At 45.1% G+C, this 27,993-nt stretch overlaps 1 protein-coding gene across 1 annotated transcript; it reads right to left on the bottom strand.

Moving 5' to 3' along the window:
- Positions 1 to 8: 8 nt before the first annotated feature.
- Positions 9 to 27,992, bottom strand: LOC132775147 (lymphocyte antigen 6E-like). Its single transcript, XM_060775955.2, has 3 exons — positions 27,719 to 27,992; positions 3,038 to 3,157; positions 9 to 733 (listed from the first exon to the last, which is right to left on the bottom strand). The coding sequence occupies exons 1-3, from the start codon at positions 27,768 to 27,770 to the stop codon at positions 525 to 527; spliced, it is 381 nt and encodes a 126-aa protein (XP_060631938.2). The 5' UTR covers positions 27,771 to 27,992; the 3' UTR covers positions 9 to 524.
- Between the last annotated feature and the right edge of the window lies 1 nt (position 27,993).

Raw genomic sequence — 27,993 nt, 5'->3', positions numbered from 1 at the left:
TAAAACAGTTTAAGAATCAAAACATCCTTTATTCATATTCAAAAAGTACAGATGAAGAAAAGTGCTGATCAAGATTGTGACTTCTCAACATTCTGCATGCATCTTTGGGTAAAATGTAACAGACAAAAGGGTTTCTCAAAGAAAATTGCTGCAAAAATTATATTTTGATCCAGTGAAGAGTTTCTCTCCCAATGTTCCCTGAAGCAAAACACTCTTAAGGCCTCTGAGACAACTTCGATTCTAAAAAAAAAAAAAATCAGAATATGAAGTTGTTGCGGGTGGGCAATTTGGGCTGAATTTGGCACAGGGTCCCTTTTTCAAAATCCGCAGTAACGCCTATTACCTGAAGAGGGCACTGTTAGGCCACAAACATTCTACACTATGCTGCTTTCCCCACTATGTGATTAAAAGCAATAGAGGATTATAATGCCATGAGGAATATATGCGATTTCTGCAACGTTTGGGGTCTCCTCGACGCAATGCGAGCCAAGATCCTGGGTTTCCTGTATGGAGACACTTTGCAATCACAGCCTATGCCTAAAGAGATACAGAAAACTGGCCAGGATGCTGGCGGCCAAGACCAAGTGGTTGGCTTGGACGCTGGAGGCTCCGCTGATGTTGCACAAGAACGACGAGCAGCACTTTACGGAGGCGGCTGCGATGCCGATGTTGATCCCTCCTTGCGGGCAAACCGGGACGCAGCCTTTGCTGATGGACTGGGACGAGTATTCACCTGTTATAGGAAGGAAAGCAGGGAACAATTCAGCAAAGTATCTTGCTGGAGTTGGTCCCTTCTTACCCCAAAGGGGACTCAGGGTGGAGCACAGCATAGATACGGCAAACATTCAATGCCGGGACAAGAATTCATTATATGCATACATAAACATTTAAAACATTGTATTGTCAAAGGCTTTCATGGCCGGAATCACTGGGTTGTTGTAGGTTTTCCGGGCTATATGGCCATGTTCTAGAGACATTTTCTCCTGATGTTTCGCCTGCACCTATGGCAAGCATCCTCAGAGGTAGTGAGGTCTGTTGGAAGTAGGAAAATGGGTTTATATATCTGTGAAATGGCCAGGGTGGGACAAAGGACTTTTGTCTGCTGGAACTAGGTGTGAATGTTTCAACTGACCATCTTGATTAGCATTTAATGGCTTGGAAGTGCCTGGGGGAATCTTTCTTTGAGAGGTGATTTGATGTGCCTGATTGTTTCCCCTCTGTTGTTTTGCTGTTGTAATTTTAGAGTTTTTTAATACTGGTAGCCAGATTTTGTTCATTTTCATGGTTTCCTCCTTTCTGTTGAAATTGTCCACATGCTTGTGGATTTCAATGACTTCTCTGTGTAGCCTGACATGGGTGGTTGTGAGAGTGGTCGTTTAACATTTAACGTATTATATAGTTAGGAGCTGGGGGTGGTGACGGCCGACAGGGAGCTCTGGCGTGGGCTGGTCCATGAGGTCACCAAGAGTCGGAGACGACTGAACGAATGAACAACAATAGTTAGGATAGTACAATATCAATATTATATATTACTATATTGTACTATACCGTTATACAGGGTTAGTCAAAATGAATAGGCCAATATATATGCAATTTGACTAGAGATTGGCCTATTCATTTTGACTAACCCTGTATTGTAATATTAGTAATAACAATTCTGTGCTTTCTCAGTCTCTTTCCCAGCAAACTCCGCTCCCTGCTTTCCCCCTCCTAATGGCAAGAGGCCATTAATTTAAAGAGGAAAGGCAGCCTCTTTGGCTTTGCTTCCTTGTTCTGAAAATGAAACTGGCTTTGTGAGGCTTCCAAAGTTTAAAAAAATGCAAAAAAAAAGTACTGGGTAAGTTTCGATTCTTAAGTTTTTCGAGCAGTCCACACCCACATCAGATATTGCATCGTAAGTATGAATTTAATAAATTCGATATGACGTACGATGACTAATGAAAAAAAATGTGCACACTCTTAGTATCTATGTATTTTCCAAAATGGCACTGACATCCAGAGATCCCTGTGGCTCCCGACAACAATGGATCTGGACCAAGTGTGGGACACAGACCCATTTTGACCAACTTTAAATACCGGAGGGGTTTGGGAGGAGTTGACCTGGGCTTATGGGAGTTATAGTTCACCCTACAAAAAGAGCTCTGGGACTTCCACCGAGTATGGATTTGGACCAAACTTGCACACAGACTCAACATAGCCAACTTTACATACTGGAAGGGTATGAGCCTGGATGATGGGAAGTGTAGTTTACTCTCATCTAGAAAACACTGTCTACCCCACCAACAATGAATCTGGACCAAACCTGGCATACATATCCATCATTTATATATATATATATAGTTTTGTATACCGACCTTCTCACCTCTCTTGAGGGACTCAGACCGGTTTCCAACCATAAAATCACATATAGTCAATAAAACATCATAATTCATATTACAATAAAACATTAAAACAGCAATTACATTCAATAACTACAATGGTCAGTCGTCCTACTAAAACATTGTTCATCATCCTCCATCCATATCTCAGGGTGTTGGCTCACTCGTCGAATGCCTGTCTCCATAACCACGTCTTCACCTGTTTCCTGAATGTCAGGATAGAAGGGGCGATTCTGATCTCCAGTGGGAGAGAGTTCCAGAGTCGCGGGGCCACCACCGAGAAGGCCCTGTCCCTCGTCCCCACCAGACGCGCTTGCGAGGCCGGTGGGACCGAGAGCAGGGCCTCTCCAGACAATCTTAATAATCTTGATGGTTCATAGGGGAGAATACGTTCGGAGATCAGCTTTATGATCATGATCAGCTTTAAATACTGGTAGGGTTAGGGAGGAATTGACCTACGATGTGGGGTTTGACCACACTGACTCATGATGTAGGAAGTTGTGGTTCACCCATAAGCAAAAAGCAGTCTGGACCTAACTGACAATGGATATGGACCAAGCTTGGCAAACATACCCAATACTAGTAGGATTTGGGAGGAGTTGACCCACAATGTTGACGGTTCTAGTTCGGCCACATTATTAACCATAAAGGGCACTTACCGATCCCTCCTCCAACGTACGTCGTTGCACAATAGTTGTCATCGCTGGAACAAATCTGCCACTTCCAGCAGCCCCAGTTGGACTCTGCTCCATCACAAGACCAGCACACCAGGGAGAAAGCTGGAAGGCATTTTAAAATAACATCTGGGTGAATGGCAAAGTCACTGAAATGATTTAATGTATTGTTGAAGGCTTTCATGGCCGGAATCACTGGGTTGTTGTAGGTTTTTTGGGGCTATATGGCCATGTTCGAGAGGCATTTCTCCTGACGTTTCGCCTGCATCTATGGCAAGCATCCTCAGAGGTAGTGCGGTCTGTTGGAACAGACCTCACTACCTCTGAGGATGCTTGCCATAGATGCAGGCAAAACGTCAGGAGAAATGCCTCTCGAACATGGCCATATAGCCCCAAAAAACCTACAACAACTCACTGAAATGAATTCCGAGTTCATACTCCATAGGGCCGGCATCCAGGACACCGGAATGTCCTTTATCTTGGGAACCTGCCAAAATGTTTTTGATCTCTGGGAGAAGGCTTCTTCAAAGCACTGGCAAGTTTAGAATATTATCACACAAAGCTCCTAAAGTGGGTTTTCGGGTTGCAAATCTATCTTGCATGAGACTGGCCCCGTTGATATGGAACCAAGCCTCTTTGGGAAAGATCAAAACACATTTAGATTAACACAGTTGCTGAGAAGTCACAGAATCATAGAATCTTAGAGTTGGAAGAGACCTCGTGGACCATCCAGTTCAACCCCATTCTGCCAAGAAGCGGGAAAATTGCATTTAAAGCAACCCCAACAGATGGTCAACCAGCCTCTGCTTAAAAACCTCCAAAGAAGGAGCCTCCACCACACTCCAGGGCAGAGAGTTCCACTGCTGAACACCTCTCACAGTCAGAAAGTTCTTCCTCATGTTCAGGTGGAGTCTCCTTTCCTTTAGTTTGAAGCCATTGTTCCGCATCCTAGTTTCCAGGGCAGCATTTATTTATTTATTTATTATTTATAGTATTTATATTCCACCCTTCTCATCCCGCAGGGGACTCAGGGCGGATTACAATGTACACATATATGGCAAACATTCAATGCCAATTTGACATACAATGTATACAGATATACACAGAGGCTATTTAACTTTTTCTGTCCACCAGGAGAGCTATCGCTTTCAGCGTCTATCTGCGACACTGATGAAGTACTTCCGCATTCCCCGCATGCTTTTGCTGGAGTCTTTTTTTATGGCCTCATAAATTAGTTAATTTAGCCTCCCCACACAAGGTGGTACCTAATTTTCCTACTTGACAGATGCAACTGTCTTTCGGGTTGCAAAGGTCGGCAACAGGCTACACAATTGGTTGGAAGCCCACTCCAGCCCGGGCTGGCTTCAAACTCATGGCCTTTTGGTCAGAGTGATGTTAATGCAGCTGACACTCAGCCAGCTGCGCCACGATCCCGGTGCTCCCTATGACTTCTCCTCACATCTGGCCCTCATTATGTCTCATCTCAGCCTTCACTTCTTCAGGCTAAACATGTCCAGCTCATTAAGTCACTCCTCGTAGAGCTTGTTCTCCAAACCCTTGATCATTTTAGTCACGCTCCTCTGGACACATCCAGTTTGTCAACATCTTCCTTTAATTGGGGTGCCCAGAATTAGTTACAGTGTGATTCCAGGTGTGGTCCGACCAAGGCAGAACTGCCTAACTTCCCTGGGTCTAGACCAGTGGTTCTCAACCTGGGGTCCCCAGATGTTTTTGGCCTTCAACTCCCAGAAATCCTAACAGCTGGTAAACTGGCTGGGATTTCTGGGAGTTGTAGGCCAAAAATATCTGGGGACCCCAGGTTGAGAATCATAGAATCAAAGAGTTGGAAGAGACCTCCTGGGCCATCCAGTCCAACCCCATTCTGTCAAGAAGCAGGAATATTGCATTCAAATCACCCCTGACAGATGGCCATCCAGCCTCTGTTTAAAAGCTTCCAAAGAAGGAGCCTCCACCACACTCCGAGGCAGAGAGTTCCACTGCTGAACGGTTCTCACAGTCAGGAAGTTCTTCCTCATGTTCAGGTGGAATCTCCTCTCTTGTAGTTTGAAGCCATTGTTCCATTGCGTCCTAGTCTCCAAGGAAGCAGAAAACAGGCTTGCTCCCTCCTCCCTGTGGCTTCCTCTCACATATTTATACATGGCTATCATATCCCCTCTCAGCCTTCTCTTCTTCAGGCTAAACATGCCCAGCTCCTTAAGCTGCTCCTCATAGGGCTTGTTCTCCAGACCCTTTATCATTTTAGTCACTCTCCTCTGGACACATTCCAGCTTGTCAATATCTCTCTGGTCTAGATTCCTATTTATGTAGGCCAAAATCCCATTGGCTTTTTTAGCTGCTGCATGACATTGTTGGCTCATGTTTAACTTCCTCCCCACAATGACTCCAAGATCCTTTTCATACATCCTGCTCTCGAGCCAGGCATCATTCCCCATTCTGTATCTTTGCATTTCCTTTTTTCTGCCTAAGTGGAGTCTCTTGCATTTGTCCCTGTTGAACTTCATTTTGTTAGTTTGGGCCCATCATCTCTCTCATCTGTTAAGATTGTTAGAAATCACTTCAACTAACCCATGCATCCCCCCTCTCCGATTTCAGTAATTCTGTGTTGTCAACTTTCTGAAGAACACTTAAAATGGGAATGAAAGGAGGTGCCGATTGTACTTGGGAACAGCCAAACATGAACGGGAAGTTTTACCAAATGGAAAGGAAATGCTTTATTAAGAGGGAGAATGAATATTAGCAGGTTGGTTGAGCTCTGGAGTGGTGCAGCTGTTTGAATTTTTAAAACAGAAAGGAAGCACCTGGATCGAAAGAGAGGAAACTATGGTTTTGCAGAAAGCGTCCCAAAAAATAGCATACCCCCAAAGAGCATTCAACCCAGCCCCCTTTAGCCAGGCAGGAAGACCAGTCAAAGCCCTCCTGAAAGATAGCAATCAGCCTATGTTTAGAAACTTTCAGAGGGGTTTAATCACTTTAGAAGTGGAATGCTGGTGTTGTCCAAGTATAAGTACTGTTATCACTTTTATAATTTGCACTATTTGTTGGTTGGGTTGCAGTAAATGCCACTAAAACTTATAAGTTACTAATTAAGAAGAGAAAATCTGTTGACAATTGTGGCATAATGTAAAATAAACCATAGAATCAAAGAGTTGGAAGAGACCTCATGGGCCATCCAGTCCAACCCCATTCTGCCAAGAAGCAGGAAAATTGCATTCAAATCACCCCTGACAGATGGCCATCCAGCCTCTGTTTAAAAGCTTCCAAAGAAGGAGCCTCCACCACACACCGGAGCAGAGAGTTCCACTGCTGAACGGCTCTCACAGTCAGGAAGTTCTTCCTCATGTTCAGGTGGAATCTTCTCTCTTGTAGTTTGAAGCCATTGTTCCGCATCATAGATTCATAGAATCAAAGAGTTGGAAGAGACCTCATGGGCCATCCAGTCCAACCCCCTGCCAAGAAGCAGGAATATTGCATTCAAATCACCCCTGCGTCCTAGTCTCCAGGGAAGCAGAGAACAAGCTTGCTCCCTCTTCCCTGTGACTTCCTCTCACATATTTATACATGGCTATCATATCCCCTCTCAGCCTTCTCTTCTTCAGGCTAAACATGGCCAGCTCCTTAAGCCGCTCCTCATAGGGCTTGCTCTCCAGACCCTTAATCACTTTAGTCTCCCTCCTCTGGACACATTCCAGCTTGTCAATATCTCTCTTGAATTGTGGTGCCCAGAATTGGACACAATATTCCAGGTGTGGTCTAACCAAAGCAGAATAGAGGGGTAGCATTACTTCCCTAGATCTAGACACTATGCTCCTATTGATGCAGGCCAAAATCCCATTGGCTTTTTTTGCCGCCACATCACATTGTTGGCTCATGTTTAACTTGTTGTCCACGAGGACTCCAAGATCTTTTTCACACGTACTGCTCTCGAGCCAGGCATTGTCCCCCATTCTGTATCTTTGCATTTCGTTTTTCTTGCCAAAGTGGAGTATCTTGCATTTGTCACTGTTGAACTTCATTTTGTTAGTTTTGGCCCATCATCTCTCTAATCTGTCAAGATCGTTTTGAATCCTGCTCCTGTCCTCTGGAGTATTGGCTATCCCTCCCAATTTGGTGTCGTCTGCCAACTTGATGCCTTCTAACCCTTCATCTAAGTCATTAATGAAGATCCTGAACAGGACCGGGCCCAGGACGGAACCCTGCGGATGGCACTCCACTCGTCACTTCTTTCCATGATGAAGAGGAAGCATTGGTGAGCACCCTCTGGGTTTGTCCATTTAACCAATTACAGATCCACCTCACCGTAGTTTTGCCTAGCCCACATTGGACTAGTTTCCTTGCCAGAAGGTCATGGGGGACCTTGTCGAAGGCCTTCCTGAAATCCAGGTACGCTACATCCACAGCATTCCCCGCATCTACCCAGCTTGTTACTCAGTATAGATCTGTCCCTAGTTTCTAACAGATTAAGAGAAGTGCCTTGTTTATAAGAGGAGGAAAAACAGTACTACTCAGACTGTATCCGCACTGCAGCATTATATCAGTTCAACACCATATTAACTGTCAAGTTTCAAAGCTATGGAATTCTGGGATTCATAGTTTGGTGAGATATTTGCCTTTCTTTTCCAGAGAACTCTTGTTTCACAACAAATTACAAATCTCTGAATTCTGGAGGACGGAGCCATGGCAGTTAAACTGGTGCCAAACTGCTATAATGCTGCTGTATGGAAGGCTTCTTAGTGTATACCTTCGGAGAAGTAATCAAGCTCTGAGGATCTGACCTTGCAGAAATTGCCTGCAGTCAAATTCATAAGTAAAAAAAAAGTGACTTCTGCATTTTCGTTTCCTTTGTTCTTTGTTCACGTGCCAGAAACTGAGAAGTACTTCGGAGTTGAGCAAATTGGCCTGCAGAAAATAATGATCAGAGAAGTTCATTCCTTCAGAATAAGGCATAAATATAGTCATTTTTTGTGAAAATTAGGGACAGGTGTACATGAAAGGTAGTGTTTATGTTGTCAAGCCATGGTGACCCTCTCCACAAAAGTATAAGAACAATAAGAAGTCTTCAATCAAGAAATGTGTGGAAGACATCTCACCACGCTAAAACAGTGGATGTGGCTCTGAATGAGATATGCCGCATTATCACGGGGTGTCTGCGCCCTACACCACTGGAGAAATTACACTGTTTAGCCGGTATTGCACCACCTGACATCCGCCGGGAAGTAGCAACCAATAGTGAAAGGACCAAGGCAGAGACATCTCCAGTTCATCCCCTGTTTGGGTGTCAGCCAGCACGCCAATGACTTAAATCAAGAAATAGTTTTCTAAGATCTACAGAGACACTCGCTGGAACACCTCAGCAAGCAAGAGTCCAAAAGTGGCAGGCTCAAACCCAGAAGCTCAATCCGTGGGTGATACCAGATGAGAGACTCCCCTTTGGGCATACAGAAAACTGGGCGACTTGGATGGCGCTGAACAGACTGCGCTCTGGCACCACGAGATGCAGAGCCAACCTTAGGAAATGGGGCTACAAAGTGGAATCCACGACATGCGAGTGTGAAGAAGAGCAAACCACTGACCACCTGCTGCAATGCAACCTGAGCCCTGCCACATGCACCATGGAGGACTTTCTTGCGGCAACACCAGAGGCACTCCAAGTGACCAGATACTGGTCAAAGGACTTTTAATAGAATGCCAAGTCTGCAAACTTTGTGTTTTGTTTCTTTGCTTGTTTGGTTTTAATGCAATACAACTGTTTTGGTTCACCCCTGACACGATAAATAAATATATATATATATATTCTATATTGTTTAAATGTTTTCTGCTGTTTCAAAGTTACGCAATATTGAAGCTGCCAGAGACTCTGGAAGGACCTAGCAGCAACTATACCCTGAACTCCATCAAAGATGAACCCTTTTATAAACGTACTAGCCGTCCCCTGCCACGTGTAGCTGTGGCCCACATGGGGGTTCTGTGTGGGAGGTTTGGCCCAATTCTGTCATTGGTGGGGTTCAGAATGCTATTTGATTGTAGGTGAACTATAAATCCCAGTAACTACAACTCCCAAATGTCAAGATTTATTTTCCCCAAACTCCATCTGTGTGCATATTTGGGCAAATGGAATATCCGTGCCACGTTTGGTCCAGATCCATCATTGTTTGAGTCCACCGTGTTCTCTGGATGTAGGTGAACTACAACTCCCAAACTCAAGGTCAATGCCCACCAAACGCTGCTAGTATTTTCTGTTGGTCATGGGAGTTCTGTATGCCAAGTTTGGCTCAATTCCATCGTTCAGAATGCTCTTTGATTATAGGTGAACTATAAATCCCAGCAACTACAACTCCCAAATGACAGAAATCATAATTTTTTGAGTGATGGTCACTCCTTGTGTTGTGAGATGTTTTGTTGCCAAATTTGGTGTGATTTCGTTCATTGGTTCTTTTGTTTTTAAGGTACTCATTATGTACAGAGCATTTATAGATAGATAGATAGATAGATAGATAGATAGATAGATAGAACTGATACTTGTATTGTTTGTGTACTGTATCAATTTCTGAATGTATAAACTTGTATCAAATACACCCTGAAGGCATCTACTGTCCCCACGGCCCTGTTTGCATAAGCTCCTGGGAACAGAGATCACTATACAATTAACAAAGGTATTTATAGCAAACTCTCAAGCCAGATAAAGCCAAACCCTTTGTGTGTGTGAAACACGTGATCCTTTTAGTCGCCAAGATGAGCTTAAGATGTTTTCCTGTTTAGTCAAGGCCAGAGTGCTTTGGGGAGTGCTTTGATTGTGCCTTCCTGCGTGGCAGGGGGTTGGTCTGGATGACCCTAGTTCAATGGTTCTCAACCTTCCTAATGCCACGACCCCTTAATACGCTTCCTCATGTTATGGTGACCCCCCAACCATAAAATTAGTTTCATTGCTACTTTGAAACTGTAATTTTGCTACTGTTATGACTCATCATGTAAATATCTGATTTGCAGGATGTATTTTCATTCACTGGAGAAAATTTGGCACAAATACCCAATACACCCAAATTTGAATACTGCTGGGGTTGGTGGGGGGCAGTTATATTGCCATTTGGTAGTTGTAGTTTCTGGGATTTATAGTTCACCTACAATCAAAGAGCATTCTGAACTCCACCAACAATGGAATTGAACCAAACCTGGAACACAGAACTCCCATGACCAACAGAAAATACTGGAAGGGTTTGATGGGCATTGACCTTGAGTTTTGGGAGTTGTAGTTCACCTATATCCAGAGAGCACTGTGTACTCAAACAATGATGGATCTGGACCAAACTTGGCATGAATTTCCAATATGCCCAAATCTAAAAACTAGTGGAGTTTGGGAAAAATAGACCTTAACATTTGGGAGTTGTAGTTGCTGGGATTTATAGTTCACCTACAATCAAAGAGCATTCTGAACCTTACCAATGATTGAATTGGGCCAAACTTCCCACACAGAACCTCCACGACAAACAGAAAACATTGCTTTCTGGTGGTCTTTGGCAACCCCTCTGACACCCCCTCGCGACCCCTCCAGACCCCCAGGTTGAGAAACACTGCCCTAGTTGGTCTCGTCCAGCTCTAGGATTCTATATCAGGATTAGGCAATGTGGGGTCTAATGCATGAACTTTTTCTCTCCCATCCACCATCTCACCCTGACCAAGGCCAACCATTTTGGGTTCTGAACGTTTCCCGTGTTTCCTTCACTTTCTGCCGGCAAAAGAAAAGAGGAAGGGGAGAAAAGGGCAGGGAGGGGACATGGGGAGAACCCCCTCTGGCTGCCATGCGGGCCCCCAAATTAGAAAGTTTGCCCATGCCTGGTATAGATGCACCCAAAGCCTCAGATTCGAACCCTCACTCCACCACAAGCCTAGGCACCCGATCCCAGGTTCGGCTCATTACTCAGTGACAAACAGATATGGAACAAATTATGTATTTCCTACATGGCTTTCGATTTGCAGGCGTTTCATTTCATAACAGAATGAACTTTAAAAATATTTTCCCCTGTGATGCATAAGCCACAGAAACAATTTTCATGTGAACTTGAGGGAGAGTATTTTCAGTTTCAGGCTGAATGGTCTAAATTTCCTCTCACATAGTTGCTACTCCAAGGTGCATCTACACCAGGGGTCCTTGAACTATTGCCTGCGGGTCGCAGGTTTTCTTCCCATTCACCCACCCACCCTATTCACACCCATGCCCCACTCACACTCCAAGAAACAGGGAGGAAAGGAAGGAGGGAAGAGATAGAGGAAAAAGAAAAGGGGAAGGAAAAGAGAAAAGGAGTAAGGGAGGAAGGGAATGGAAGGAAGGCTTTCTGTCTCAGCCTCAGATAGTCAAGCAAATCCCTTTGAATAAATGTTGACTCTTGAAGGCCCACAACAACATTCCACCTCATAGTCTAAGATCCACCAGGTATCTTAAGTTTAAGGTCCACTGGGGAGGCCCTGCTCTCGGTTCCACCAGCATCACAAACGCGCCTGGTGGGGATGAGGGACAGGGCCTTCTCGGTGGTGACCCCTCGCTTGTGGAATTTGCTCCCCAGCGAGGTCAGGTCTGATTCTTCCCTGCTTTCCTTTAGGAAAAAAACTGAAATCATGGTTTTGGAACCAGGCCTTTGGCCAGCAGGCATGATGGCACTTTGGACATCAAACTGGACCATATGATCGTGATAATAATGGAAATGGCTACATGATTGTGATAATTAATGTTTATTGTTTTTAATCTGTTGTTTTATTTATGGTTTTTTATTACCGTCATATTGTTATATTTGAGGCATCGAATAGTTGCCAGTGTTAGCTGGTTTTAACCTATAAAGTGCTGGTCTTAACCTATAAAGCCCAGTTTACCTGTCTAAACGTATCTCCCTCTACGAACCACCAAGGACCTTAAGATAATCTGGCGAGGCCCTGCTCTCAGTCCCACTGCCATCGCAGTCGCATTTGGTGGGGACGAGACATAGGGCCTTCTCTGTGTTGGCCCCTCGGCTGTGGATCTCCCTCCCTAATAAGATTAGACCTGCCCCCTCCTTCCTGATCTTCCAGAAGAAACTCAAATCCTGGCTGTGGGATCAAGCGTTTGCAGAATAGACTGATTTACTGGTGAATATAAGGTCTCAATGGACCACAATGGACTGATTTGGATGACGATCCGAACTGGCAAACTGTTTTAAGGTATATTTATAACTGTTTTTAATGTATGCTAATTGTATTTTATGTTATGTTATTATATTGTGTTGGCATCAAATATTGCCTGTTGGAAGTGGTCCAGAGTCCCTTTTGGAGGTTGAGAAGGACAGAGTATAAATGTTCTAGATCAGGGGTCCTCAAACTAAGGCCCGGGGGCTGGATGCGGCCCTCCAAGGTCATTTACCCGGCCCTCGCTCAGGGTCAACCTAAGTCTGAAACGACTTAAAAGAACACAACAACAACAACAATCCTATCTCATCAGCCAAAAGCAGACCCACATTTCCCATTGAAATACTAATAAGTGTAAATTTGTTAACATTGTTCCTCATATTAATTATTGTATTATTTTTAAGTGTTTATTACACTACAAATTAGATATGTGCAGCGTGCACAGGAATTCATGTTTTATTTTTCAAATTATAATCCGGCCCTCCAACAGTTTGAGGGACTGTGACCTGGCCCTCTGCTTAAAGAGTTTGTGGACCCCTGTTCTAGATTAATAAATAAATAATCAATATGAATCTAAGGACCTGTCGAAGGCTTTCATGGCTGGAATCACTCAGTTCTTGTGGGTTTTTTCAGGCTATATGGCCATGTTCTAGAAGCATTTCTCCTGACGTTTCGCCTGCATCTATGGCAAGCTTCCTCAGAGGTGAGGTCACCTCTGAGGAAGCTTGCCATAGATGCAGGCGAAACGTCAGAAGAAATGCTTCTAGAACATGGCCATATAGCCCGAAAAAACCCACAAGAACTGAATCTAAGGACCCTTCTGCACAGCTCTATATCCCAGAATATCAAGGCAGAAAATCCCACAATATCTGCTTTGAACTGGGATAACGGAGTCCACACTGCCATATAACCCAGTTCAAAGCAGATAATGTGGGATTTTATTCAGCTGTGTAATAAAGGAACGTTCTTGAATGGCCAGGATCTTATATAAATATCCATCTGCATAGCTGCCCTAGGCCCCTTGCCTAGGGCAACTCTGCAGATTGATATTTATATAGTATCCTGGCCATTCAAGAACACTCCTTTATTAATATTGCAAGCCTTAAAAGTAGCTAGGATTCTGCCAGCTTAAGTTACCCAAAAATCTGATTTTCTTTCATTCTTTCTCCAGTAGAACTGCCGGCCTGGCTTTTCCAAATGCCACTTTTGCCTACTTCCAACTTAATTCAAAACTAAATATTACAAGCCTGCCTTTCTTTCTTTAGCCTTGAACTTTTCCAAGTTTCTGTTTCTCCGAAACGCTGAGCGCCTCTCTTTTAAGTTTCTGTTTCCTGAACTAATCTCCCATTGAGCTTCTTGGCAAAGAGCCTCCAAAAGAAAAAGAAAAGAAAAACAGGAAGCAACCTAAAACACACAATAGAGCTGGGAATTGGGGCTTCTTCAGTGCTACATATCCCAGGATGAATTTTTCCAGATTGCAGACAGGAGAAAAAGCATGTCGATTTGGACAAACTTGCACAACTAAAGCGCTAGGATTTCACGTTGATTCTATCCTATCTTGGGATTTGTAGTTTTGATATGGATGGGGAGGGAGTTGCCGAGACTTTTCTGAGGCTTGAAAAAACAGGGTTTATTTTCTTGCTTGTCAGACTCAGATAGAAATCTGTTCCAAAATAAGTTTTCTCGTCTTTATATACTTTCCTTTGCTACAAGCAGGCAAGCTACATGCATAGTCAGTTCTACTTCACAGAGATAACCTTTGACCCTCTCAGCGTATGTTCCATACATCCGTTAGGTTACAGATAAACATACTTTCTGCTCATCCATCAAGAGGCCCTGCTATTCATGTCAGCCTGTTCCCTGGTACCTGGAATTTACAGATAACTGACCTTTACAAACCTCTTGAACATTCCTTTGCCTTCTATCCAATTGCATTTACAAATCACAACCAGATACAGTGAAGACATCTGCCCTTGCGCTGTGCTACTCTGCTGCTGAGTATGCATGCCCAGTGTGGAATATATCTCACCATGCTAAAACAGTGGATGTTGCTTTTAATGAGATATGCCGCATCATCACGGGGTGTCTGTGCCCCACACCACTGGAGAAATTACGCTGTCTAGCCGGTATTGCATCACCTGACATCCGCCGGGAAGTAGCAACCAATAGTGAAAGGACCAAGGCAGTGACATCTCCAGCTCATCCCCTTTTTGGGTATCAGGCAGCATGTCAACGACTTAAATCAAGAAATAGTTTTCTAAGGTCTACAGAGACACTCGCTGGAACACCCCAGCAAGCGAGAGTCCAAAAGTGGCAGGCTCAAACCCAGAACCTCAATCAATGGCTGATACTAAATGAGAGACTCCCCCCTGGGCACACAGAGGACTGGGCGACTTGGAAGGCACTGAACAGACTGTGCTCTGGCACCACGAGATGCAGAGCCAACCTCAAGAAATGGGGCTACAAAGTGGAATCCACGACATGCGAATGTGGAGAAGAACAAACCACTGACCACCTGCTGCAATGTACCCTGAGGCCTGCTACATGCACAATGGAGGACCTTCTTGCGGCAAGACCAGAGGCACTCCAAGGGGCCAGATACTGGTCAAAGGGCATTTAATCAACTACCAAGCTTGCAAACTTTGTGTTTTGTCTGTCTGTTTTATTAAAAATGTAATGCAAATCTCTGGTTGCTCCTGACACAATAAATAAAATAAATTTACAAATCTAATTGAAATATTATATTTCAATGTGCAATGCATACATAATATAGGGTCGCAATCTGTGCTGGATGGGGTGACACTCCCCTTGAAGGCACAGGTTCGCAGCTTGGGGGTCCTCCTGGACTCATCACTGAGCCTGGAATCTCAGTTTGCAGCAGTGGTCACGGGAGCATTCGTACAATTAAAACTTGTGCGCCAGCTGTGCCCGTACCTTGGGAAGTCAGACTCGGCCACGGTGGTCCACGCTCTCCTTACATCTAGGATAGACTACTGCAACGCACTCTACATGGGATTGCCTTTGAAGACTGCTCGGAAGCTTCAAATAGTCTAACGAGAGGTAGCCAGGTTAATAACTAGGGCGGCATACAGGGAGCATGCAACTCCCATGTTACACCAGCTCCACTGGCTGCCAGTTTGCTACTGGGCACTATTCAATGTGCTGGCTGTGGCCTATAAAGTCCTGAACGGCCCCGGCCCAAATTACCTGTCCGAACGCATCTCTCCCTATGAACCATCGCGGAGATTAAGATCCTCCAGGGAGGCCCTGCTTTCCGTCCCGCCATTGTCATAGGCACGATTGGTGAGAATGAGAGACAGGGCCTTCTCGGTGATTGCTCTCGGCTATGGAACTCCCTTCCTGGTGAGATCAAGTCATCTCCCTCCCTCCTGTCCTTTAGAAGGATGGTCAAAACTTGGCTGTGGGACCAAGCTTTCGGGACAGGGCAATAAAACGGCAATAGGAAAGAATACCAGGCCAATTAGATTTGACGCAGATGACTAGGACGGTTTTATTTATTTATTTATTTATGCGCTTGTATACCGCTAATATCTCAGCCTAAATCGGCGACTCATTGCGGTTTACAACACTTAAAAAACAACAATATTCAGTTTAAAAGCATAAAACACATATACAATACAAATTATTGGGCCACCAATAACCATCCAATGCATCTCGTAACTGGAGTCGCAATCCAAATTCATCATCCATGATTACCAGTCCTTTAGTCATCATAATTCGTTGCAACGGATTAACCGAATGCTTGTTTACTATGGTGTATTTTAATATTTTGATAATTTTTTAAAAATATTTATGTATTAAAAGTGAATCTGTGTCCCGGCATTGAATGTTTGCTGTGTATATGCTGTGCTCCGCCCTGAGTCCCCTTCGGGGTGAGAAGGGCAGGATATAAATGTTTTAAATAAATAAATAATATATAATCCTACAAATTTCCTGTCAGCATGCTAGAAGAAGCAAAGACCACCAAGATGGAAGCAATGCTCCTCTGCCATTAACTCCACTAGACTGAATGCCACATTGTCGAATGCCCAAAGATTGCCGACACCCAAAGTAGTTACTCTACTCTCAACTCAAGAATGGAAAATGAAATATTGGTGGACAGGAAAAGAAATTTAAAGATGGGCTTAAAGCCAACCTTAAAACTGTGGCATACATACAGAGAATTGGGAAGCCCTGGCCCTCGAGCGCTCTAACTGGAGGTCAGCTGTGACCAGCAGTGCTGCAGAATTCGAAGAGGCACAAATGGAGGGCGAAAGAGAAGCGTGCCAAGAGGAAGCAAGTGTGTCAAGCCGAACTTGACCGAGACCGCCTTCCACCTGGAAACTGATATCCTCACTGCAGAAGAATATGCGGATAAAGAATAGGGCTCCACAGCCACCTACAGATCCACCGCCAAGACACTACACTTGGAGGACCATCATCCTCGGGCTACGAGGGATCACCTAAAAGTACTATATATAGTACGATCCCTCGTAGCTCTAGGGATAAAGCACTGAGCTGCTAAACTTGTTGACCGAAAGGTTGCAGGTTCAAATCTGGGTAGTGGCATGAGCACCTGCTATTAGCCCTAGCTTCTGCCAACCTAGCAGTTCGAAAACATGCAAATGTGAGTAGATCAATAGGTACCGCTCTGGCGGGAAGGTAACGGCACTCCTTGCAGTCATGCCGGCCACATGACCTTGGAGGTATCTACGGACAACGCCGGCTCTTCGGCTTAGAAATAGAGATGAGCACCACACTCCAGAGTCGGACACGACTGGACTTAATGTCAGGGGAAAACTTTTACCTTTACTATATCTGACTATATCTCTATCAGTTAGAGAAGAGAATTTAGAATCCTCAATCTCAGCTAATGTGATTGCTGAAAATTGAGTTCAAAGAGCAAAAGTCATCTGCTCTCAATTAATTTATAACACATCTATATTACTATACAAACTATACGCCCTGTTTGATCAAGGAAAACGTGACACTCACTCAGCCCTAAAGATACTTCCATGCCAATAATTATATAGTATTATGATTTAACTTTAGCTTTGAATATGTTTTGATGGATTTGCGGTTTTGAAAGGGTTACTGAGAAGATGTAACACCGGATACGATGTATGTGCCTTAAAGATACCTGCTGATGAATTTCTTAGGGTTCTCTTACATAACAAAGACAGGTCCCTTCTACACTGGCATATAATCCAGATTATCAAAGCAGAGAATCCACATTATCTGATTTGAACTTGGTTATATGGGTCTACATTGCCAAATAATTCAGTTCAAAGCAGATAATCTGGATTTTATAAGGCAATGTAGAATTTATTTATTTATTTGCAGTATTTATATTACGCCCTTCTCACCCCACAGGGCAGATCACAATGCATATATACATGGCAAACATTCAGTGCCATAGACATACAACATTTATGGACAGGCACACAGAGGCTATTTAACTTTCCAGCTTCATGAGGGTATGCTTTGTATTCCGGCCACCAGGGGAGCTGTTGCTTCACCGTCCACTTGTGACACCAATGGAGTACTTCCTCGTTCTTTTGCACGCTGCTGGAGAGTTTTATGGCATTGTAAATTAGTTAAATTAGCCTCCCGCATAAGCGGTACCTAAATTTCATGCTTGACAGATGCAGCTGTCTTTTGGGCTGCAAAGGTCGACAGCAAGCTGGACAAATTTGCAGACGACACCAAATTGGGAGGGATAGCCAATAGTCCAGAGGACAGGAGCAGAATTCAAAACAATCTTGACAGATTAGAGAGATGGGCCAAAACTAACAAAATGAAGTGACAAATGCAAGATACTCCACTTTGGCAGAAAAAATGAAATGCAAAGATACAGAATGGGTGACGCCTGGCTCGAGAGCAGTACGTGTGAAAAAGATCTTGGAGTCCTCGTGGACAACAAGTTAAACATGAGCCAACAATGTGACGTGGCGGCAAAAAAAGCCAATGGGATTTTGGCCTGCATCAATAGGAGCATAGTGTCTAGATCTAGGGAAGTAATGCTACCCTCTATTCTGCTTTGGTTAGACCACATCTGGAATATTGTGTCCAATTCTGGGCACCACAATTCAAGAGAGATAGTGACAAGCTGGAATGTGTCCAGAGGAGGGCGACTAAAATGATAAAAGGTCTGGAGAACAAGCCCTATGAGGAGCGGCTTAGGGAACTGGGCATTTTTAGCCTGAAGAAGAGAAGGCTGAGAGGAGATATGATAGCCATGTACAAATATGTGAGAGGAAGCCACAGGGAGGAGGGAGCAAGCTTGTTTTCTGCTTCCTTGGAGACTAGGACGCAATGGAACAATGGCTTCAAACTACAAGAGAGGAGATTCCATCTGAACATTAGGAAGAACTTTCTGACTGTGAGAGCCGTTCAGCAGTGGAACTCTCTGCCCCGGAGTGTGGTGGAGGCTCCTTCTTTGGAAGCTTTTAAGCAGAGGCTGGATGGCCATTTGTCAGGGGTGATTTGAATGCAATATTCCTGCTTCTTGGCAGGGGGTTGGACTGGATGTCCCATGAGGTCTCTTCCAACTCTTTGATTCTATGATTCTATGATTCTATGAAATGGCCAAAAGCTCACTCCAACAAGGGCTGGCTTCGAACTCATGACCTTTCTGTCAGTCTACCTTTGAAACAAGCCCAATCCCGAGAGACAGTTGCATCTGTCAAGTAGGAAATTTATGTGATGCTTATGCGGGAGGCTAATTTAACTAATTTATGATGCCATAAAACTCTCCAGCAGTGTGCAAAAGAATGAGGAAGTACTCCATCAGTGTCAAAATGTACGGTGAAGCAACAGCTCCCCGGTGGCCAGAATCCAAAGCATACACTCATGAAGCTGGAAAGTCTGTTAAAACAGGCTGTGCTTTTTATTTAATTTTAGTTTGTTAAGTTATTATTCGTATTTATATGTTGGGTTGCATAACTTTTGTTAGTATGGATGTATTGTTGTTGTATTCGGGCATTTAATGTTTGCCTTTTATGTTTGGAATCCGCCTTTTATGTTTGGAATCGCACGAAGGAGCCCTTGCCTGGCCCACACCCTTGGGGCAGGGCTAAGGGAGGCGGTCTCGCGACCCTTCCGAAATGGCCAGGTGACCCCCAGGTTGAGAACCACTGGTCTAGATCTAGGGAAGTCATGCTCCCCATTCTCTGTTCTGCCTTGGTTAGACCACACCTGGAATATTGTGTCCAATTCTGGGCACCACAATTCAAGAGAGACATTGACAAGCTGGAATGTGTCCAGAGGAGAGCGACTAAAATGATCAAGGGTCTGGAGAACACACCCTATGAGGAGCGGCTTAAAGAGTGGGCATGTTTAGCCTGAAGAAGAGAAGGCTGAGAGGAAACATGATAGCCATGGATACATACGTGAGAGGTACAGGGAGGAGGGAGCAAGCTTGTTTTCTGCTTCCCTGGAGACTAGGACACGGAGCAATGGCTTCACACTACAAGAAAGGAGATTCCATCTGAATACGAGGAAGAACTTCCTGACTGAGAGCTGTTCAGCAGTGGAACTCTCTGCCCTGGAGTGTGGTGGAGGCTCCTTCTTTGGAAGCTTTTAAACAGAGGGTGGATGGCCATCTGTCAGGTGTGCTTTGAATGCAATTTTCCTGCTTCTTGACAGAATGGGGTTGGACTGGATGGCCCACGAGGTCTCTTCCAACTCTCGGATTCTATGATTCTATAACTGACCAGGACTGACCTGGTTTAGCCCCCAAGAGCAGATGCCATCTGTTGCCTTGAGGGTATTTAGGCCATGAATACTCACAGGCAGCACAAAACACAAGATGTTTAGCTTAGTTAGGAATAGAAATAAAAAGCAAGAACACAATTGAAGCCAACTAAGGAATTCAACAAGTTCCAACAGGACAATACGAATCAGTTAAAGGTTTCAGTGCCATCTAAAACCGTGGCACTTGTTCAAATCAAACAAGGTCCTAAATGCTTGAACAAATCAACTGAAGGTTTCAATGGCATCTAAAACCATGGCACCCATTCAAATCAAACAAGGCTCTAAATGATTGAATGTAAAGCCAGGTTGAGTTTACTCAGAAGACTGGGATGAACCTCAATGGATCTTTGTATCCCTCTGCACTGTAGAATCAATGCAGTTTGGCACCACTTTAACTACCATGACTCAATGCTCTGGAATCCTAGGAGTTGTAGTTTTACAAGATCTTTATGGCCTTCTCTGCCAAAGAGGGCTAGTGCCTCACCAAACTACAACTCCCACAATTTCACAGAACTGAGCCATGGCAATTAAAGCAGTATCAAACTGCTTTTGTTCAACAGTGGAGATGCACCCCAAGTTGCCTGTTGACTTATAGCAACCCCATGAATTTGGGTAATGAATACTCAAGAGTTCGTTTTTGTCAATGTAATACGAAGGTTCAATAGAAAAAGAGATCTGGCATTTTTTGGTTTATTTACTTATTCATTTTGTATCAAAAGCATTGCATAAATTAGTATAAAACTGTATTGTCGAAGGCTTTCATGGCCGGAATCACTGGGTTGTTGTAGGTTTTTTAGGGCTATATGGCCATGGTCTAGAGGCATTCTCTCCTGACGTTTCGCCTGCATCTATGGCAAGCACCCTCAGAGGTAGTGAGGTCTGGTGGAACTAGGAAAAAGGGTTTATCTATCTGTGGAATGACCAGGGTGGGACAAAGGACTCTTGTCTGCTGGAGCTAGGTGTGAATGTTTCAATTGACCACCTTGATTAGCATATAATGGCCTGACAGTGCCTGGAGCAAACTTGTTGAGAGGTGATTAGATGTCCTTGTTTGTTTCCTCTCTGTTGTTGTGCTGTTGTAGTTTTAGAGTTTTTTAATACTGGTAGCCAGAATTTGTTCATTTTTATGGTTTCTTCCTTTCTGTTGAAGTTGTCCACATGCTTCTTGTGGATTTCAATGGCTTCTCTGTGTAGTCTGACATGGTGGTTGTGATAGTGGTCCAGCATTTCTGTGTTCTCAAATAATATGCTGTGTCCAGGTTGGTTCATCAGGTGCTCTGCTATGGCTGACTCCTCTGGTTGAAGGAGTCTGCAGTGCCTTTCATGTTCCTTGATTTGTGTTTGGGCAATGCTGCTGCGTTTGGTGGTCCCTATGCAGACTTGTCCACAGCTGCATGGTACACGGTAGACTCCTGCAGAAGTGAGAGGATCCCTCTTGTCCTTTGCTGAACGGAGCATTTGTTGGATTTTCTTGGTGGGTCTGTAGATAGTTTGTATGTTGTGTTTTCTCATCAGCTTCCCTATGCGGTCATCTAATCACCTCTCAACAAAAGTTTGCTCTAGGCACTGTCAGGCCATTATATGCTAATCAAGGTGGTCAGCTGAAACATTCACACCTAGCTCCAGCAGACAAGAGTCCTTTGTCTCACCCTGGTCATTCCACAGGTATATGGTTCCGGCCCAGCCTACCTATCCAAACGCTTCCTACGAACCCTCCAGGAAGTTAAGATCATCTGAGGAGGCCCTGCTCTCAATCCTGTCTGCTTCACAAGCACGCTTGGCGGGGACGAGAGACAGGGCCTTCTCTGTGGTGGCCCCTCGGCTGTGGAACTCCCTGCCTAGGGATATTAGATCAGCCCCCTCCCTCCTGACCTTTCGTAAGAGACTAAAAACCTGCAAGCATTCGGAACCCCGGAATAGATAAGTCAAGCTTGAGATGGAGAATGACCCAGGAAAGGCCAAGACGATGAAACGGATGAGGATTGGAATGAGAGGACATAGCTCTTTTTAAATTGTTATTGCACTGTCTTTTTTGTCTAATTGCACTTAATTGTTTTGCTTTTTGATTGTATGTATTGATGGCATCGAATTGTGCCGATATGTAGACCGCCCTGAGTCGCCTACAGGCTGATATGGGCGGGATATAAATGATGTAAATATATATATATATATATACCCATTTTCCTAGTTCCAACAGACCTCACTACCTCTGAGGATGCTTGCCATAGATGCAGGCGAAACGTCAGGAGAGAATGCCTCTAGACCATGGCCATATAGCCCGAAAAAAACCTACAACAACCTAGTATAAAACTGATAAAAATAGGGAGCGCAGGTGGCTAAACATCTTTTGACCAAAAACAAGCAACAGCAACGGGACTGTCTGTAGCCTCTAACAAGTCTTCCTCTGTACATGAGGCAGGGCATAGTGGATGCAGAGTTGTCTGTTCTGCTCTACAGTCACATAAGGTGTGGGATTCTTTTAGTTAGTGTCATTTTGCCAGGTTGTCTTTTGATCTGCCCACTCCATCTGTCCCTGAGTCTGTTCAGGGACTTCCAAGTTGCCCATTCTTGGTTTGCCCCTGGAGGAAGACCCTCCCTCGTGGGGAGCCATCCAGTTGGGGTTTCCTGCTTGAGCTTCCCAGAGGAAGACCCTTGCTGTTGCTGGGGGGACGCCAAGAGGAGTGGTAGTTCTCATGAAGCTTTTCCTAGATTTGAGTCTACTGGGAGGAGGCTGATAGCCATGTAGTGGGTGGCTTTCACAGTGTTCAAACTTATTTCTCTCACATTTAGCAGCAACTTCCCATTGCACATTGGGGGGGGGGGGGGCAATGCCAGCTAGCTTGTAGAGTTTATCAACAGGTGTAGGCTTAAGACATCCTGTGATTATTTTGCATGTTTCACCCATGCTATGTTCACCTGCTTTGCATGGGCAGAACTATGCCAAACAAGGCAGGCATACTTGGTAGTTGAACATTTTTTGGTGGGAGCAAAGGGAAACCCACAGACGTGCTTTAATGCTCCCTTGGCCTCTATCAGGGGTCCTCAAACTTTTTTAGCAGAGGGCCAGGTCAGTGTCCCTCAAACCTGGGAGGGCCAGATTATAATTTGAAAAAAAAAATGAATTCCTATGCACACTGCACATATCTTATTTGTAGTGCAAAAAAAAAAAAACCCCCACTTTAAAGCAATACAATAATTCAAATAAAGTACAGTTTTAACAAATATAAACTTATTAGTATTTCAATGGGAAGTATGGGCTTGCTTTTGGCTGAGGAGATAGGATTGTTGTTGTTGTGTCCGAATGCCTGACCACCATCTCCCAAAGCAGTTGCTCTATTCCAAACTCAAGAACGGAAAACGTAATGTTGGAGGACAGGAAAAGAGATTTAAAGATGGGTTCAAAGCCAACCTTTAAAACTCTGGCATCAACACTGAGAACTGTGAAGCCCTGGCCCTTGAGCGCTCCAGTTGGCGTTCAGCTGTGACCAGCAGTGCTGTAGAATTCAAAGAGGTACGAATGGAGGGCGAAAGAGAACCACAGAATCATAGAATCAAAGAGTTGGAAGAGACCTCATGGGCCATCCAGTCCCCTGCCAAGAAGCAGGAATATTGCATTCAAATCACCCCTGACAGATGGCCATCCAGCTTGTTTAAAAGCTTCCAAAGAAGGAGCCTCCACCACATGCCAAGAGGAAGGCGCATCAAGCCAACCCCAACCAGACCACCTTCCATCTGGAAACCTATGCCTTCACTGCAGGAGAAGATGCAGATCAAGAATAGGGCTCCACAGTCACCTATGGACCATCAGTACACCGATCTTGGAGGACCATCATCCTTGGACAAAGAGGGATCGCCTAAGAAAGTGTTGTTGTGTGCTTTCAAGTCATTTCAGACTCAGGTTGACCTTGAGTGAGGGCTGGGTAAATGACCTTGGAGGGCCATATCTGGCCCCGGGCCTTAGTTTGAGGATCCCTGGCCTATATGATTGAAAACAGCTGCAAAACCACCTTTAGGCCTCTTCCAAAGACAAATGGGAATTACTCTATGAGGCTGGGTGGCCATCTGTTGGGGGTGCTTTGAATGCAATTTTCCTGCTTTTTGGCAGAATGGGGTTGGACTGGATGGCCCATGAGGTCTCTTCCAACTCTATGAGGCTGGATGGCCATCTGTCGGTGCTTTGAATGCAACTGTCCTGCTTCTTTGCAGAATGGCGTTGGACTGGATGGCCCACCAGGTCTCTTCCAGCTCTAAGATTCTATGAGGCTGGATGGCCATCTGTCGGGGATGTTTTGAATGTGATGTTCCTGCTTCTTGGCAGAATGGAGTTGGACTGGATGGCCCACCAGGTCTCTTCCAACTCTAGGATTCTATGTTTCGATGATAAGAATTGCAAGGGCATATACTTCCATTGAGTCCAGCAGTCTTTTTAAGCAGCAGCTGGATGGCTATCTGTTGGGAGTTCTTTGATTGTGTCTTCCTGCCTGGCAGAAGGGACTTGGACTGGATAGCCCTTGGGATCGCTTCCAAATTTTACTTACTTACTTAGGCGATCCCTCGTAGTCCGAGGATTATTTTTTATTATTATTATTTATTTACAGTATTTATATTCCGCCCTTCTCACCCTGCAGGGGACTCAGGGCGGATTACAATGTACACATATATGGCAAACATTCCATGCCAAAGATACACAACACACATAGACAAACTTTTTCTTGGATGATGGTCCTCCAAGTGTAGTATCCTTGGGGTGGGTCCGTAGGTGACTGTAGAGCCCTATTCTTGATCTGCATCTTCTCCCACAGTGAGGGCATCGGTTTCCAGGTGGAAGGCGGTCCCGGTTGGGGTTGGCTTGATGTGCCTTCCTCTTGGCACATTTCTCTCTTTCACCCTCCATTCGTAACTCTTCAAATTGTGCAGCACTGCTGGTCACAGCTGACCTCCAACTGGAGCGCTCAAGGGCCAGGGCTTCCCAGTTCTCAGTGTCTATGCCAGAGTTTTTTAAAGAGTTTTGACACGCCTTCCCCTTGGCACGTTTCTCTCTTTCACCCTCCATTTCTGCCTATTCGAATTCTACAGCACTGCTGGTCACAGCTGACTTCCAGCTGGAGTGCTCAAGGGCCAGGGCTTCCCAGTTCTCGGTGTTTATGCCAGAGTTTTTAAGAGTTTTGACGTGCCTTCCTCTTGGCATGTTTCGCCCTCCATTCATGCCTCTTCGAATTCTGCAGCACTGCTGGTCACAGCTGACTTCCAGCTGGAGCGCTCAAGGGCCAGGGCTTCCCAGTTCTCGGTGTCTGTGCCAGAGTTTTTAAGAGTTTTGACGTGCCTTCCTCTTGGCATGTTTCGCCCTCCATCTGTGCCTCTTCGACTTCTACAGCACTGCTGGTCACAGCTGACCTCCAACTGGAGCGCTCAAGGGCCAGGGCTTCCCAGTTCTCAGTGTCTATGCCAGAGTTTTTTAAAGAGTTTTGACGTGTCTTCCTCTTGGCATGTTTCGCCCTCTATTCGTACCTCTTCGAATTCTACAGCACTGCTGGTCACAGCTGACCTCCAAATGGAGCGCTCAAGGGCTAGGGCTTCCCAGTTCTCAGTGTCTATGCCAGAGTTTTTTTAAAGAGTTTTGACGTGCCTTCCTCTTGGCATGTTTCACCCTCCATTTGTGCCTATTCAAATCCTGCAGCACTGCTGGTCACAGCTGACCTCCAACTGGAGCGCTCAAGGGCCAGGGCTTCCCAGTTCTCAGTGTCTATGCCAGAGTTTTGACACACCTTCCTCTTGGCACGTTTCTCTCTTTCACCCTCCATTTCTGCCTATTCGAATTCTACAGCACTGCTGGTCACAGCTGACTTACAGCTGGAGCGCTCAAGGGCCAGGGCTTCCCAGTTCTCGGTGTCTATGCCAGAGTTTTTATGAGTTTTGACGTGCCTTCCTCTTGGCATGTTTTGCCCTCCATTTGTGCCTCTTCAAATTCTGCAGCACTGCTGGTCACAGCTGACCTCCAACTGGAGCGCTCAATGGCCAGGGCTTCCCAGTTCTCAGTGTCTATGCCAGAGTTTTTAAGAGTTTTGACGTTTTTAAGAGTTTTGACGTGCCTTCCTCTTGGCATGTTTTGCCCTCCATTTGTGCCTATTCGAATTCTACAGCACTGCTGGTCACAGCTGAACTCCAGCTGGAGCACTCCAGGGCCAGGGCTTCCCAGTTCTCAGTGTCTATGCCAGAGTTTTTAAGAGTTTTGACGTTTTTAAGAGTTTTGACGCGCCTTCCTCTTGGCATGTTTCACCCTCCATTTCTGCCTATTCGAATTCTACAGCACTGCTGGTCACAGCTGACCTCCAGCTAGGGCAAGGGCTTCCCAGTTCTCAGCGTCTTCCAAATCTATGACTCTATGTATAGCAGAAGTGTGTGTATGTACATGCATGTGCAAATATGAAGAGTGAAAATGCACAGTGGCCCCCCACCCCAAATTTAGCTGCCAAAGAAAAATACCTATCTGCCTCTGAGATGCCAGCCTTTCTTTCTGTTTCACTGAACTGTTTTCCCTCTTGCTCCTTTGTCCTAACTCGACTGGACTTGTTGAATCAATCGTTCTCACAATGACATCAACACCTAGGCAAAAATCCTATTGTTTCAGGGGAGTGACTCTATGGCAGACCAACACGAAGCATCTAACTTTGGGTTGTTGTAGGTTTTTCCGGGCTATATGGCCATGTTCTGGAGGCAATTTTTCTCCTGACGTTTCGCCTGCATCTATGGCAAGCATCCTCAGAGGTAGTGAGGTCTGTTGGAACTGGGAAAAATGGGTTTATATATCTGTGGAATGACCAGAGTGAGACAAAGGACTTTTGTGTGCTGGGGCTAGGTGTGAATGTTTCAGCTGATCACCTTGATTAGCATTCAATGGCTTGGAAGTGCCTGGGGGGAATCTTTTGTTGAGAGTGATTTTACGTGCTGTTTGTTTCCCCTCTGTTGTTTTGATGTTGTAATTTTTGAGTTTTTTAATACTGGTAGCCAGATTTTGTTCATTTAATCTTGTTCATTTAACTCTTTTGTTTTGCTGTTGTAATTTTTGAGTTTTTTAATACTGGTGGCCAGATTTTGTTCATTTAATTACAACAGCAAAACAACAGAGGGGAAACAAACAGGCACATACAATCACTCTCAACAAAAGATTCCCCCCAGGCACTTCCAAGTCATTGAATGCTAATCAAGGTGATCAGCTGAAACATTCACACCTAGCTCCAGCAGACAAGAGTCCTTTGTCTCACCCTGATCATTCCATTTTTCCTACTTCCAACAGACCTCACTACCTCTGAGGATGCTTGCCATAGATGCAGGCGAAACGTCAGGAGAAAAATTGCCTCCAGAACATGGCCATATAGCCTGGAAAAACCTACAACAACCCAGTGATTCCGGCCATGAAAGCCTTCCGACAATACATCTAACTTTGGTCGGGTTCCTTCCAAAGCTCAAGATCCAAACCTGGGCTTTCTGGCCCTCGATTTAACACGTGGAGACCCCCCATCAATCCATCTAGTAGTCATCCATTGAATCCTAGAGCTCTCCAGGGGACACCCAGTCTCCAAACTGGAAACACTTTAGCCGTGAAGGTGATACAAGAACCTCGAAGCTATCTACATGCAGGAAAACAGCCCCTCCTTTTCCCTAAGGCTGAACCAAGCAGGGAAAGAGGGGGAAATGGGCAAAGGCAGTGGAGACAGACAATGGGATGGCCAAGGCCTGACTGACCTCTTTCCACGCAGAGGCATCCAGCCAGCAGGAGCGCCAAGGCCACCTTCATCCTGGCTGCAGCTTCTCCTTCCTCTCCTTCTTCCTCTCTTTCGATCCCGCGTCTCCGGCCGCAGACCTGCGCGTCTCCTTGGGCGGGGATCTTTTGGGAAGAAGTCGGCGTGGGTTGGGAGAAAGAAGAGAGGAGGGAAGGAAGGAGGGAGGGGGCCCATCCGCCCGCCCACCACGTGCTGCGCTCCTCGAATCCAGGGCTGGCAGAGACCTTAGGAAGGAGG

Source organism: Anolis sagrei, chromosome 4, assembly GCF_037176765.1.
Source record: "Anolis sagrei isolate rAnoSag1 chromosome 4, rAnoSag1.mat, whole genome shotgun sequence".
NCBI classification, from domain to species: domain Eukaryota; kingdom Metazoa; phylum Chordata; class Lepidosauria; order Squamata; family Dactyloidae; genus Anolis; species Anolis sagrei.
The sequence above is the reverse complement of the archived record's forward strand: the minus strand, read 5'-3'. Positions and strand labels throughout refer to the sequence as shown.